Source organism: Podarcis pityusensis, assembly GCF_964106645.2.
Source record: "Podarcis pityusensis genome assembly, chromosome: 8".
NCBI classification, from domain to species: Eukaryota; Metazoa; Chordata; class Lepidosauria; order Squamata; family Lacertidae; genus Podarcis; species Podarcis pityusensis.
The window spans coordinates 80,683,874-80,700,439 of record NC_138033.1 but is presented as its reverse complement, the minus strand read 5'-3'; the positions used below and the strand labels follow the sequence as shown (position 1 = coordinate 80,700,439).

General features: G+C 42.9%; 1 protein-coding gene across 4 annotated transcripts in view; it reads left to right on the top strand.

The window, feature by feature from the left end:
• Positions 1 to 16,566, top strand: part of SPEN (spen family transcriptional repressor) — a 67,618-nt gene that overhangs the window by 29,452 nt on the left and 21,600 nt on the right. For all 4 annotated transcript variants that reach the window (XM_081017230.1, XM_081017228.1, XM_081017227.1 and 1 more), the window contains exons 4-5: positions 15,125 to 15,285; positions 16,030 to 16,230. In XM_081017230.1, coding sequence (XP_080873356.1) covers positions 15,125 to 15,285; positions 16,030 to 16,230 — 362 coding nt within the window. The remainder of the gene's footprint in view (positions 1 to 15,124; positions 15,286 to 16,029; positions 16,231 to 16,566) is intronic.

Here is a 16,566-nt window from a genome sequence, read left to right as displayed (position 1 = left end):
TAATTTAGCATCCACATTAATCAATGAAAAAGGTTTATATAATTCAACTTGATCAAGTTCTTTCTGTGGTTTGGGTATGACTGTGATAAACGAGATATGCCAAGTTTCAGGAATTTGGCCTCTATTCTGTATGTCAAGAAACAATTTCAGAAGAAAATGTGAGATTTTTCTGTTTTGTTTTTCTGTTTTGGATTTCTGCTAAGAGTCTTATTAAATTTTGGATTCATTTTTTTTCTTCTAGGAAATTTGTGAAGATTTGGGAGTCCAATGGTTCAGATTTATATAGTTTTGTATAATTTTTTTTAATCCCGTAGAACTTATTTTTGTCTACGGATTCCCCCCCTCCAATTTTAAGAGAGTGCATCACTTTTTGCTGTGTGTGACATGTTCTTAGAGGTGCTGTGCGTTTCCGAGGGAGCCAATCAATCCTCCTGAATGTCATGGAGCATTATGTAGCATATTCTCCGAGACATCATGACATGTGGGAGGAATACAATGACCTAAGGAACAAGAAGTCATTATGCAGTAAAAATAGGCAAATCGTTTGTCATATACAGATTTACACCTGTATAGAAACATACAAATTTGGCACTAAGCTTTCTGTAACCTTATGAAACTGGAACACAGAAATATTTTGGCAACTGAGCCAGTAAACATTTTCAGTGGATGTTCCCAGGAAACGTGCTATCTTCTTGGAGACTCAATTTTACACTATGTTATAATTTCTAAATAGTGTCTTACAGCTTTTAAAACAATGAATCTGTGCATATAAAGCTCCCACATTCCTCAGTCTGGTCTATTTTCATTCTCACACATTATACTTCTGGAATTCTTGCAGGTCTTGGTGATAACAACTTGAGCTAATAAATACTTTTCTCAGTAATTGACCATGTGTATGTAGATGTGCATGTGTATGTAGATATTTGCAGCTGATGTTGGTATATATGTTTACATGAATGTTGAATGTGTGTATAAATGTTTTGGTTTCTCGTCAGTTTCTAGAAGAGCACTGCAAAATGCTGAAAACAATTACAGTGCTGCCCCGCAAGACGAATGCCTCGCAAGACGGAAAACCCGCTAGACAAAAGGGTTTTCCGTTTTTCAATGCGCTTCGCAGGACGAATTTCCCTATGGGTTTGCTTTGCAAGACGAAAATGTCTTGCGAGTCTTGAGATTTTTTTTTCGCCCGCCCCCCCTTTTTCTAAGCCGCTAAGCCTTTAATAGCCTTTTAGCAGCTAAGCCGCTAAGCCTTTAATAGCCGCTAAACCGCTAATAGCGCTAAGCCGCTAATAGGGTTGCTTCGCAAGACGAAAAAACCGCTAGACGAAGATACTTGCGGAACGGATTAATTTCGTCTTGCAAGGCACCACTGTACAAAAATATGGCACAGGTTTGGAGTAAATCACTGATTGAACTTTGGCACCAGTTTGGAGTAAATCAAGACTGTGTTGGATTCTGAGTGGTGTTAACTAGGGGCCCTGGTTAGATATATCACTTACTGTACTTTGGGCGGGGGGCACGCACTGCAAAGTGTAGGGTTTGCCCTACAAAATGCTGCAAAGCAGCTGCAAAATGTTGATAGTGGTTTGGAGTGAATTGGACAGTGTTGGTTTCTTGGGTGATACCTATGACCCCCGGTTTGAGTACCAATTACTCATTTTTTGAGGTGCTGCAAAACATAGGGTTTGCACTGCAAAACAATTGCAGCCGCTTGGCACCAGTTTGGAGTAAATAGGAGGAGAATGATGTATTTTGAATGGTGTTAATGACAAGCTCCGGGTTGATGTATCACTTACTATGCTTTGAGCATGCTTCAAAAAGATTGCAAAATTTTGGTGCCGGTTTGGAGGGGGTCCCAGATTTCAGGATTCATAATTAATGGAGCTGTTGGTATGAACAGTGTACTGTTTGGTCTTGGGCAATATAACCCAGTCCCATAGCCTAGCATGTCATTGACAGACACTAAATAAATACATAAATAGTGTGACAGTCTGGCTCTTATGACTATCATTTTTTGCTGGGTCTTTTGCTGCTGTTTTTGCAACAGCAGGTGTGGGCGGCAATCTTCTGTTCTTTCCCCAAACCTTGTTCAAGGACACCTCTGATCAAAATGGTAATGTCTGACATTTGCTGTCCATGTATCTACACATAGCTATATCTGGAGGATGCTGTTCTCTGCATGGATGCTTGCTACTTGCATTTAGAAATTTTATTTGTGCATAAGGTGCCCATGAGTGTATTGGAAGAAGCACTTTTGCAGCTTGGTAGACTAAAAAACGGTTGTGCCAGATCACTACTGTTGCTGCTTATCGCCAGAACACCTGAACCTGGGTTTTGTAAATAGCTGCTCACATGATTCCCATGAGGAAATGTTGTCTTCAGGTGATCAGGTTGAAAAATTTTCTGTAAACTTGTAGGGAGTCTGGCTAGTAACGTCTAAGGACATACTGTCTGAACCTGCTCAGTTTTCACACCAGGTTTTCAAAAACAGGCCTAAGGGTTGGGAATGTTTCTTTTTTGCTATGCTGGCTGAAGAAAGACAATTCTCAGAAGTTCTTGGAAAGTTTGACCATAACCTTGGGCTGCTTTGGTTACTCACGTTCCCAGTTGGGGAATTAGACTGTGGATGAACTCAGTTCCAGATATTGGTGTGAATTTAGCACTACTTGTCATAAATAGAAAGGATGCTGGCAAGAGATCCGAATTTCAAGCTTTCATGGCTAATTAGCAGTGGAGCATTATGTTTTGCATGTTCACAGTTCTAGATTTAATACCTGACATCTCTACCAAAAGGATTCGGGGAATGGGAAATCTCTGTCTGAAATCTTGGGAGAGCTGATATCATATTCAGTTGAAAGCTTATTGGGCAGCTGAACTGGAAAGACACCAGGAGAGCTGGTGCTAGTCAGAGTAAGCCATACTTGCTGAGTGTTGTGAATTGCAGGCCCAAAAGAGAGCCTGAGTTAAGTGGTTTGATGCAGGGATACCAAACAAGGATGTCAAAAACGCCAGAGTGGCCATTTCTAGTGCTTTATTAAAGAAAGGTGCAAACCAGGGGTCAGCAAGGCTTACTGGGCATGGGCCGGATCACACCCGCGGAGATCCTCTGTGGGCTGAACTGGTGCAGTTGGAAATTGCGCCTGCGCATGTCCACAGCGCCGGAAATCGCTTCTGTGCATACCCAGGCACCCGAAATCGCTCCTGCGCAGAAGCGATTTCCGGCATCTGGGCATGCACAGAAGTGATTTCTGGCACCGCAGATACGCGCAGACGTGATTTTCGGAGCCAGGGAAGAGAGTCACCGCGCCGTGCTGTGCCAGTTTAGCGCAGCGTGCGGGGACTCACCGAATGGGCAGCTCGGTTCGGGGGTGGCTCATAGGCCGGTTAAGTGACCCTCATGGGCCACTTCCGGCCCATGGGGCTTAGGTTGCCGACCTCTGGTGTAAACGTACAATGCAGCTTACAAAGCCTCAGTGGCTTTACAGACCTAGGACCGGACACCACAACAGTGAGAGGTTACTGTGATTTGTCCACAAGGTGCTAATTTGTATAATGTAAGCATTACTTATACAAACAACAACATAAGTAAGTTTGACCAGAACCTCCCATCAATCCACCTGACCTATGAGGGCATAGATGGCAAATATCCAAGGCTTAAAGATAGCTTCCCTCTCTGGGCCAAGAGCCCAGCATCCCAGGGCCCAGAGATAAGCATAGCATCAAAGCAAGCAAATATGATTATATATCAGCTCAATCTTGCAACAACTACCAGTTAAAGTAATTGTAGAGTTAACTTGACTATCCAGATGGTGTTTGCAGAGCTCCCAGAACATCTCAGCTTTGGTTCAGCACATCTAGATGAACCAGTGGGCTGACAAAAAAGGACTATAGGTTCCCCCTCTATTAGAGATGGCAGGCTCAGACTATGGTTGAATCAGAGTGGCTTGCTGAGGCCCTGCAGTTAGTGCATGGCAGAGGTGAGAGATGAGCATGAGATTTCCAGCTTAAAACATGCTCGCAGCTACTAAAAGGTAAAGGCACCCCTGCCCGTACGGGCCAGTCTTGCCAGACTCTAGGGTTGTGCGCTCATCTCACTCTATAGGCCGAGAGCCAGCGCTGTCCGCAGACACTTCCGGGTCACGTGGCCAGCGTGACAAGCTGCATCTGGCGAGCCAGCGCAGCACACGGAACGCCGTTTACCTTCCCGCTGGTAAGCGGTCCCTATTTATCTACTTGCACCCGGGGGTGCTTTCGAACTGCTAGGTTGGCAGGCGCTGGGACCGAATGACGGGAGCGCACCCCGCCGCGGGGATTCGAACTGCCGACCATGTGATCGGCAAGTTCTAGGCGCTGAGGTTTTACCCACAGCGCCACCCGCGTCCCTCCACAGCGCCACCCGCTCGCAGCTACTATAACACTTCAAATCATATATAAACATAAAGTGACTCAGAAAACACATATATCCTCTGTTTTTAAAGTCTTTTTTTAAAGAGTGGGACAGGTTTGTTTATTTTTAAAAAATCATCTCTACATTTTAGCACAAACTGCTAAAACCCCTGCCAACCCACTCCAGATATATTATCATATGTAATTCCCATCCCCCTTGGCTTGGTGTTGCACCTTATGTAAATCAATACTACTAGAGTTTTTGAAATAATAATAGTCCTAAGGAAGACCTCGTATCTGGGTACTGGAAGCATTTTGAATATCTCTCTTAAGGCCATTGTCTACAAGAATACCAGGTGAAATAACACACTTAAATGTATTTCACCACCCATTTCAAATTAAGGCACATGTGTTTACCTGTAGGATGTGTTCCAAATTCTGCTTATTAGACACAAGTCCAAAATTTGGAGGTCATTAACATGCTTAACCAGTCCTTTACTGTCACCTTGTAATCTGTATGTAAATCAAGAAACCGGTGTGTTGTGCCTGACTAAGAACCTCTGGACTCTGCCTGAGCACTGGCCTATTTTTAGCTAGGGGGGAATTACAGTAGTTGTTTATCGACACGGTCATATGACAATATTAACTAGTAGGACGTGACACATGGCCACCAGCTGATTCCTCCGTCTTATGTAGGTCAGAGTTGTGAGGACAAAGTTAGTTTGCCTTGATGAAAGGATATGTTGGATCTTCAGACCATATTCTCTTGTATGCTGCTTGCTTGTTTCCTGAATTTACATTTCACTCTGTTTCAAAGACTCGATGGATGTTAACGCTTCCTTATTCTTTTCTCCAGTATCCCTCTGAGGTAGGTCACTAGTTTTCCCCATTCTGCAGGTAGAGAAACTCAGGTTAAGTAGCGTGCCAAGGAAACAAGTGAATTCTCAAGGCCGATCCTGATCTTGTTTCAAAAGTCTCACATGCTTCATTTCACTCTACTGTGTTGTCTCCTATACAAGTATGGAGGCTTTGGGAGAAGGATGGGACTTGTGTGTAGGAATTAGTTGTAATTACTTCTGCCTACGTGTGTCTGAAAACAAGCGTTGATTATTGGATCACTTGAGATTGGCTCTTTTACAATGTGTCGGCTAATCAGATTAGACTTCATTAGAAAGGCACATAAATAAAATTCTTCTGAGGTCACTGGTCCTCCCCCCCCCCCCGGCTGTAAGTGTATATGAAGAGCGAATCAGAGTCCAATAACCTGTTTGGGGTTTGGAACGGCTTGAATTTCTGGAGTTTAAGGGATTACAGGGAAATTTTGCTGTCTCTCCTGATGAAAACTGAATTGAAAATGATACACCGAGTTTAGAGCTGTGTTAGTGCTCTATGCCAGAAAGAAATCTTAAGTTCTGTCTTAAAGAAATGTGTAAAATCAGTTCTGCACATTATGTAGATTTGCATTCATGCCTATGATCCTTCTGCAGATTACTTGGCTGATAGTGCAGTAGTTCAGTTTATCTTTTGATTTCTAGTTACGGCTTTTTGGTTACGTCCAAGGATAAGATTGATAAGGGACAGGAGCCCTGGAAAAGACTGTGAAGGGAGGATATGGAGCATGGAAACTTCTCTTCCCTCTCCCATACACTGTCAGCCACCCCCCATCCAGGCCTCAACTTGAACCTTCCACAGAACATAGAATATTCTCTCAGTTCCTCTCTGCAGTTCAAGCCTAATAGTTTGCTTTACTTGAAAATGAAAAGTGAGAGGCTTAGGAATCCCATCTGCTGTGTCAGCTTGGGGAAAACACATTGTTTAGTTCGTGTACCACTTTGAGGTCTGCCGTCCGCCCCCAAAAATCAAGTATATAAAATTTATGGAATGAATGAAAGAATGCATCTAATTTTCATACTCCATGTTTGGCACCTTGTATGGACCCCAGGGTGTTGCGGAAAGGTTGACTGCACAAATGTGGGGGTCTACAGATGGTTCCCCACCCCAATCCCGAACAAGCTCTGTGGCTTGGTTGGTCTTGACTTGGGAGGGACAGTTTCCATTCCGTGCTTCCCTCTGTGTCCCCCCCCCCATTTAGTTAACTGATTAACCTGCTGTTATAAAGTGTGGTGGTATTAAAAATGTGGATTGTGGTGTGCTTTGTGGAGTGCTTTCCTCTGCAGCTCAGTTTGCAGTTTTTAAAAGTGTTCTCTTGCCTGCAAGCACAGTTGCTTTTAATGTGTCATGTGTTTAAGTGAGTGTTTTATTCTCAGTTCTGCCTTATTTTTACATCTGAACTTCCTAGAGAGCATCTTCGCACTTTCCTTTTCAACACTAATAGATCAGCACTAATAGAAAATTAGGTCACCTCAGGTACCTGTGCTCTTGGCATGTTTACTAAGCTATTAGGTTCAGAGGCTGTTTGAGTTAATTGACTTGTACTCCAAGACGGTAATGCTTTAGTTTTGCAGATGTTGCTAAACAGAGGTGTTTGACCAAGGAGGTAAAGCTAACTTAACTCTTCAGCAGCTTTAACTCTGTTTTTTGTGTGTCACCTAGCCTGAAAAAGTGCAGTCCATGGCACAAAGTGAACATATGGAAGGTTCTATCAGCTCAAGTTTTGGTAGCAGCAAATCATTAGCCTCACTTCACATATTCCTGAGAGTGAGAAGAGAATATTGCAGGATAAATCCTGAATTCCTAGGATTCTTGCTGGTGTTGGTTGTTTGTGGACCAGGCCAGGGGCAGCCTGGGGAGGCGTGTTGCAGAGTTGGGGGAGAGATCAGTTTTAAGTTTTAAAAAGTTTCCTTGGTTGGTTGCCTGGAGGCCTGGAATAATTAGTCCCTGACCCACAGATCCGAAGTGCTACTTTAGGCAAACCCAAGTTGGATGGATATTTGAGGTGGGGTTTTTTGTGATTGACCTGTAGGAGGGTCTGGAAATAGAGATATGGGGCACATATGCTTTTATTTCTAACAGCAATCTTCTGAGGTAGGTTAGTTACAGCAATTACTAGCCCAAGGCCGCCAAGATAATGTTTGAATGGAACTGAAGACCAGGGTTTAACATTAATACATTGGACACCTGCCAGCTACACCACACTGGTCTTCAATTAGCCCATGAGACAAGCCTCCCCATCCCATGCCATATCCCATAATGCTTTTGTAGGTCCCCTTAGTTTGAAAGCAGTTTTCCCCGTGAAGTCAATGTGTTAATGGACTGAGAGAACCAAATGCTGAAACTAAGCAAGTATAGTTTTTCTTTTTTCTTTTAAAAAGGGGCAGGTTACCGTGAAAGGCAGGGGGTTACAGACCTTTGAGAAAGGTCTGGTTCTTTGTATCATTTGGGTCAGAGAAGTGAACTGGGTATAAATTCATGTTTTTTATTAAGTAATGATACTTTCCCATGCTTGGAAAGAACCTGCATTTGGCAGTGCCCATCTTCTTTGTTACTGTGGTACGTAATCCTCGAGTTCTTCTGGAAATGACTCTTGACTTGCACACCGGAGTGGACATATTGGTGGGGTGAGACATCTCAGGCAAAAAACAGTGGGAAGCAGTAATGTGATAAGTGAATGTAAGGATACTTGACCTGTAATCACCAGCTCACAGTGCTTAGAATCATAGAATTTTATTAGAAGGCACCCCGAGGGGCCCCTAGTTCATACCCCTTCCATGCAGGAATCTCAACTAAAGCATCCATGACAGATGGCCATTCAACCTCCAATGAAGGAGTGTCCACCACCTTCCTGTGGAGGCCATTCCACTGTCAAATAGCCATAACTTTCTTAAGGAGATAAGCAGAAGAGCTTATGTACTGCATTTATATCCCACCTTTTCCCCCAAGGAGTACATGGTTCACTCCCCTCCTCAGTTGTAGGGATTAACGACCCTGTAAGGTAGTTAAGAGGCTTTGACTGGCCCAAGGTCACCCAGGGAGCTTCATGACTGAGTGTGGGGATTTGAACCCCGATCGCCCATGTCCTAATCTAACCACTGCATCACACTGGCTTTCTAGAATACTTCTGCTATGGGGCAGCGATATAAATTAAGTAGGTAAATAAATATGGGGAAAGCAATATGTCACTTAGAGAAGGATCTGAAATATTTCCCTTGAAGCTTGAATTGGTTTTATTCTGGATTGTTTGATTTGACGTTTTAATGTGTTTGCAAACTGCTTTGAGATTGTTTCTTTAAAACATTGAGCAGAATTGAAATGAAATTAACAACAACAACAACAACAACAACCAGTTTCACGGGGGGCGGGGTGGGAATAGCGCCTAGACATACTGTTGTGGTGACTGTAACCTAGATTTAAGATGACATTTGGCAATTAGTTTATATATCTGGTTTCTAACACTGAGAAGATCTAATCAAACAGGGTCTGTTTACCTGGTTTTGGGCCCAGAGTAGCCAGGACTGAATGATAATCAGCTGGAATAAGAGTTCTGTATTTTATATTTACACTGTATTGTTTGCTGAGAGTTAGAATAAGAAAGTAGCTTTGTAATTTTGTATGTGTAATCGGTGAAAAGGAATGAAAAATGGCTGCAGAGAAACACCCTCATCTTCAATATAAATGTCTTTGGCACTCTCATGTTAACTGATGGGGAGCATTTTGCCAGTTGACTGAGAATTAACTGAACAAATCTGAATCATTAGCTGCCTCCATGCTCCTGCAACAGGACATAGGGCTACCCTCTAAAAGGGCACTTCCAGGAAGGCTTCCAATTACCACACTGATGGTAAATTCCCAGATTCTACATACTCTTACTTCTACACCAATCTCACACAATTTTTATATCTTTTTTCTCATAAATATTTACTAGGCATTCTATTTGGGTAGTAAATAAGGCACAGCTTAGCTTTGTGTAAGGGGTGTGTGTTGACATGCAGTAGTTCATTATTTTCATCCTGTGACAGCAAAGAAGATGAAAGATCCTGCAAATAATTCAGCGTAATAGGATGCCTGCAAGCCTCTCACAACTTGCCTCCTCTCTCTCTCTCTCTCTCTGTCTTTCTCGTGCACACACGCTGTTTTGAGGAGCCAGAGTATGAACATTTCTTCAAACTGATTTCAGAACAGAGACTGCTTTTGCTGCTGTTCTCTGTTCCCTGAAAAGAGAAGCTAGAAGACACTGCAGCCTGTTACAGAACACTCTGGCAACCCCCACTGAAAGCACCAGGCTAAGGAACCCTCTCCAGTTATTCCTACTGGAAAAGGGCACCGTGCTTCAATATTTAATCAAAATAATAATGTAATCCGTTTATAAATTGGGGTTCTCCCTTAAACTCTGATAACAAAACAATGTCTGAACAAATTTCTGTTAGGAAAAAAATGATCCAAGTCTGAGAACTGTACCTAGATAATCAAATCTAGATCATGTCTGGCCCAGGACAAAGCGATATCTGTATTTTTGGGACTGTGACACAATTAAAAGAAATGATAATGTCCATCGATCTAACTGAATCTGACTGCAGCTTGAAAAAAAGTTAATGCTGTAGGAAAAAACTGTTTCTGGATGGTACATGTATGTCTCCCAGAAGAAGCCATCCTCATCACAAGATGCTCACCATCTATGTTTTTTTGTGTGCTTCTCTTGCTATGTGTTGCATGGCTACCAGGAAATTGTTTTCCGCTATCATGAAGGTTTACAAGATTAAACCACAAAGTAACACAATAAACTAAACTCAAACCCAAACAACAGAATAAAAAAAAAGAACCAGAAAAGTAGAGTAGTGGGAGGGTAAGAAGTCCCCTTGACATAAGCTTTTGGGGGGGGGCATTGTTAAGCCTTTTGGGGAGAAATTTAAAAAAATCCAGACATTTAAGTGATTGTCTGAAATTCCCCCCGGACACTAATTCTGGCATTGGAATCCCAGACATGTCCAGGAAAATCCGGATGTATGGCAACCCTACTTTGAGAGATCCCCCCCCGCTAGAACACTTCCCACCCCTCTGATACCTTCCAGGAGCCAGAGCAGATTTGCAGGATCAAAGCAGTCAGTGGAACAAATATGTTTGAGCAGCCAGAAAGTATGGTGTTCAAGAGTTTAATTTATCCACTGTATTTTGAAATCCTGAGTAACAAATCCTAAGCAGTTTATGGCAGAAGGGGAAAATCTGGCAAGAGAAAACCTGCCAGTGGCAGGTGATTTTTAAATTCAAAATACAGTGAGAACAGAGGAGCATTGCCATCTAGTGGTAGGAGGGGAAATGATGCAGGAGATTGGAGCGTGACACGAAAAAGCAGGACTGTCAGGAGCCAAGCTGTGTCTCTGGAATTACAAAATCAGTTCCATGTCCTCACCTCAGACACCAGTTCCTGGCCAGAGGAGCAAGTACAGTGGTTACAGGCCTCAGAACATACCAAGTGGAAGATAGTGTACAGAACGATTCCTGCAGTCCCCAGAGGAGAGATGTGTGGTGACTCCCAATGGAGGGAGACAGAGGCAGCAGTGTGAGGATGAATGACTCCTGGTTTCAGTTGTCTCTACATGAATGCCCAGAGTATGGAAAACAGGCAAGAAAAACTTGAACTCTTAATACAGGATGGCAAACATGACCTAATACTGAAAGCTGGTGAGATGAGACTCATGACCATAGCTGTCAACTTTTCCCTTTTCTTGTGAGGAATGCTATTCGGAATAAGGGAATTTCCCTTAAAAAAAGGGAAACGTTGACAGCTATGCTCATGACTGGAATGTAGAAATTGGGGGGTACAACTCACTCAGATGAAATAGAACAAACAGGAAAGGAGCAGGAGTAGCATCATATATAAAGGATGTGCATGCTTGTGAAGAAATCCATGACCTGGAGCATGGAAGGCAGATTGGAAGTATATGGGTAAAAATTGTAGGAGAGGAAAACAGCAGTGACCTTATTGTGGGTGTCTGCTCATAGACCTCCAAGCCAGATTGAGGACTTGGATGATTCCTTCCGAGAGCAGATTACCAAACATTCAAAAAGGAGAGTGATATAGTAGTCATGACAGACTCCAATATCAATTACTCCAATATCTATTGGAACTCATACTCTGCCAAGAATGAAAGGTCCAACAAATTCCTCAGTTGTCTCGCTGACAATTTTGTTTCCCAGAAGCAGGTCATCTCTCTTTGACCCGGTGCTCACCAACAGGCAGGAAAGAAGTGAAAGTACAGGGAACCTTGGGAAGAAGTGATTATATCCTCCTGGGTTTCATTATACAGTGGTACCTCAGGTTACATACGCTTCAGGTTACAGATTCCGCTAACCCAGAAATAGTACCTCGGGTTAAGAACTTTGCTTCAGGATGAGAACAGAAATTGCACAGCGGGCGGCGCGGCAGCAGCAGGAGGTCCCATTAGCTAAAGTGGTGCTTCAGGTTAAGAACGGACCTCCGGAACAAATTAAGTATGTAACCAGAGGTACCACTGTACACAGCCAAGGGAAAACTGAGTGTAGTTGGACATGCACTGGACTTTAAGAAGGCCAATTTCAAAAAGCTTAAGGAACTGCTTAAGCTTAAGGAACTGTTAGAAACTTAGATATATAAGCTACCGTATTTTTTGCTCTATAAGACTCACTTTTTCACTCCTAAAAAGTAAGGGGAAATGTGTTTGCATCTTAGGAGCGAATGCAGGCTGCGCAGCTATTCCAGAAGCTAGAACAGCAAGAGGGATTGCTGCTTTCACTGCGCAGCGATCCCTCTTGCTGTTCTGGCTTCTGAGATTCAGAATATTTTTTTTCTTGTTTTCCTCCTCCAAAAACTAGGTGCGTCTTGTGGTCTGGTGTGTCTTATAGAGCGAAAAATACGGTAATCACCAAATAATGGCACCTTAAACCTGGGTTACAGTTGCCACAAAGGAATGTCTAGTTGCATTTCTTTTCCTGAATGGAATTTGTTGTTGTTAATTTCACTTCTATACCACTTTGTATTTCAAAGAAAAAATCTCAAAGTTGGTTACAACACATTAAAGCCATAAATAAAGCAATCCAGAATAAAACAACGACAAGGCATCTCTACAGATCGGCTGGTTGGCTGGCGCACAGCAGTGTCTTTTGAACACTGAATGTAAGGTGAATGAGGGTCTGGACCCTTGGAATATGTGCAATTTTGCATTCTACTTCCTAACTGGAGCTGGTTTATTGGCCTCATTCCATTATGCCTGAAGCATTCAACCTGAACTCCCTGCCTTTGGCAGAGACATGATCATGGCTCAGTGATGCTACCAGAGTGCTGGCTATACACCTTACTCTTGAAATGAGTCATCCATTGGAAAGGAATGGGATCTTCCAGGACATTCCTTTCTCGCAAGACAATAATCTCTCATTAATGAATCGAATCACCAGATGCCATCCTTTTGTACATAAAACCATAATTTTCATGCCATTGATAGGTAACCCAACCCAGTTTTAAGTTGAGCTGTACTGCCAAATAATTGTGCTTAGCAGAATCCATTAACAGGGCACATGAACCGAAACTTGGCTAGTAATTTAAAATCAGTGTGAAATTCAGTCATACCATCTCTGCTGCTTCTTAGTCTTTGTGTCGCTGTCCCTTTGCTTGCCAGGCTCACAGTGCTGCAGTGATAGCAGAGGTCATAACTGATGAAATGTCTCTGTATAGGCAAAGCAACCATATGCCCCTTGGCTGCTCCTTTTACTCCTGTACCCAGACCCTCCTGTCTCCAACCCTCCTTTTCCAACTCCCATGTCCCTACCACCCATTACTTCCTCTGGCCACTGTCTACTTTGTTCCCTCTCTTTTCTTTACCATGTTTCTAGATCAGGGGTTCCCAAACTGCAGTCCACAGACCATTCACACTTCATTCAGGTGATCCATGCCACGATTTGTGGCTGAAGACATCCATCACATTAAATACTCATATTGATTTTAATTATATTTCTCTTGCTTCTTTTGTTTCTTATATTTTGTATTTTATTGTATTACAGTTTGAATTCCATAAAATTGTAATGCACAGTGTGTTACAGTTCCTAAACAACAGGCAGAAAAACCATTAAGTGGTCCACCCTGACGCTCAGCAGTTTTCAAGTGGACTGTGGGTGGGAAGTTTGGAAACCACCGTTCTAGATCATTCTCCCTAGTTTTTCTTCCACCTCCCAAATAAAATTCTACTTGTCTTAAGCACTGTGAAATTCCTCCTGGGATTTAATTTCTCCTTGTTGCCCTTTTATGCCTTAATTCCCCCTCTCTTACCCTACCTTCCGGTTCTTCCTCCTCCTCCTTGCTTATTAAATGTACTAGTCGCTTTTTGCCATGGGAACTCAAAGCGACTTACAACATTTTAATCAAAAAACAAAACCAACACATACATCTAAATTGGCATTTTAAAAATGCAATTTTTAAATGTTTGTTTCCCCACTGTGCACCTTCATATAGCTTTCTTTTCCTCGGGGCTCCATTAGCTTCTCTACCTGCTCTCAGGGCCATCAAAATTTTCAACCATAACCCTGCAATGTTTTAATCCCAACTAACCAACACCCTTTTCCTCATGGAAGGTGGACTGTGAGCTGCTCTGAACTGTCCTAGCCATTGCACCAATCAGCCAATCATTGTCAAGGTGTCACCATGATTAGCGGTTAGCATCAGTGGAGTCAGCAAGCCAGTTCACGTGACACTGTGAAGAGGGAGTTGTTCCAAGACAAGTAGAGTCCCTTGGTTTTGTGAAGATTTTTGTTTATCTTCTGCTTCCTTTTCATTTTCACTTGATTGGGGCTTTAAGCTTACGCCCAAAAGGGTGTGTGACTTATTCCGCTCTCCCGTGACCAATTTATTGAGAACTTTTATTTAGTAGTTAACAGTCTTCTTACAGCTCTGGACATTTAGTTGCCATCTAACTTTGTGTTGCCATCTAACTTTGTGTTGGTTTGTTGCCCTTTTCTTCAGGCGAGTCATTTTGCCTTGTGTCCTTGTATATGTACAGAAAAAGCAGAACATTAATTTCCTAATTATGAGCTTGTCTGTAAGCAGATATGATGCGGGAGTTACGTACTGAGGCACCCAACGTACCAGTGAAATTGAGTGCAATTGACCCATTGAAAAATCCTGCAAACATCCCATTCTACCCCTGCTCTGCTCTGCCGTGCCTCGTTCTGACCTCCCCTGCCCCCATTCTGCCTTTTTAGTGATGTTTCAGTGATGTCTTTATGATGTTTCTGGGTCACTTCCGGGATCAGCATGATGCGCGTATACACCATCGTACACATACGGAACGCGTGTAACATTTGGCTACCTGTATATAGTGTGAAAGTGGAATGACTAGTTTTTGGATTTAATGTATTAATTGTTATAACAATTAAAAATTCACTTTTATTCAGGCAACGTGTGAATTGAGACATTGGAATCTTGGATTTAACTTGCAGGCAGCAACCAGTATGCCCAGATTTACAATAAACTTTAAGAGTCTATATAACTCCCCAGTTATTTGACTGTATTGGGTTTCCTTAATCACAGGATAGTTTCATAATTATTTTGTTAATGCCAACCCTGCTTAGGACTAAAAAGAGATCTCAAATTGACCAGACCCTTGAGTTTTTCCCAGGTACAAAAAGCAAACCATCTCCCATACCCTTGATTATTCTTCAGTGAAGACATTGGCATCCTCATGCTGTCCTCAGATATATATATGCTGCTTTTCTGCTGATGGGTAAAAGAATTTGGCCTTGGGCACCTTTTTGTTTCAAGGCAATGACCTGGCAGCCTCCCTCTGCTGAATTTTGCATTCTTTTTTTGCTTCCACAGCAGTGACTCCAGCAGCAGCTCAAGCGACGAGTCTCCGGCCCGTTCAGTTCAATCCACGGCAGTTCCAGCACCCACCTCCCAGTTGCTTCCATCTCTGGAAAAAGATGAGCCCCGCAAAAGTTTTGGGATTAAGGTTCAGAATCTTCCAGTGCGCTCCACAGGTAAGAGCTAAAGAGGCATCATCCATAATTAATGCTAAACCAAAGCAATATTGTGACTGCCCATAATATTCCACTGGAAAACGCAAGCCCTGTTTAATGATCTTTGAACTGCATTGGTAGGCTACCGCTGACGCGAATGCTGGTGGAAAATATGTCATATTGCAAATGGGGGAGCATTAATTTTGAAAGAGGGTTTTTTTAAGTAGTCTGGTTCATCAACCTAAGGTGCATGGAATTTTCCTACCACAGGTGAAAGATATATAACAGTCAAAGCAGGGCTGTGTATGTGCCTTTAAATCAAAATTCTGTGCACAGTTTTGCACAAAAGAGGACTGAGCAAATTCGCACATTTGCACAGTTCTGGTTCCGCTCATCATGGAAAAGAGCAAGAAGCAACAGAACAATACCAGTGGAGGCTGTATTGAGGTTCCCTTCTGGCCAGGGTGATTCTGCGAGGCTTCTCCCAAGTGCAGACTACACATCACTCAATGCAGGGAATGGTTCACAGTGAAAAGAGGGGAATTGGGGAGGAGAGGTGGCATGTTTGATTGGGAGAAGGGTGAACCCAAGCAGCTTGTTCTGCAGGGGGCAGTTCTGTGTGTATGTAACACTATACATTTTAAAATAGAAACTCACAACACGAAAGAGTACAAACTGCAACCTTTGTGCTGCGTTTGCCAAAAAGGCTACAGTGTCTTCTGTAACCATCAGCATGAATCTTCTGCTTTGCTTCTTGGGGTGTAGACACCAGCCTTAAAGATGGTTTATTCCACGAGTTCAAGAAGTACGGGAAGGTGACATCTGTGCAGATTCACGGAGCCTCTGAAGAGCGATACGGACTGGTGTTCTTCCGGCAACAGGAGGATCAGGAGAAAGCGCTCAATGCTTCCAAAGGGAAACTCTTCTTTGGCATGCAGATTGAAGTGACTGCTTGGATAGGGCCAGGTGAGCCAAGGAGGTTGTTGCTGGCCCTTGAAAATGGCAGATAGCCTTGTGCTGGCCCCTCAAAGGAAAATCCAAATAACAACAGTTTGGCCCAATTGAAGCACAACAAAGCCACGAGCTGGTTTTTAAGTTCTCCAGAATGGAGAAAATTCATGAAAAAAGCGAGCTTGCTGTTGCTTTACATAGGAAATACTGAATCCAGGAAACTTGGAGGTGTTGGAAATTGAACATGGGCCTTCTGCTTTCAAAGCAGATGCTCTGCCAGTGAGCTATGGCTCTTCTTCAAGTTTAGCGATGCTTAAGTTGGCCCTAACAAAAACATTAGCCAGCTGGTCA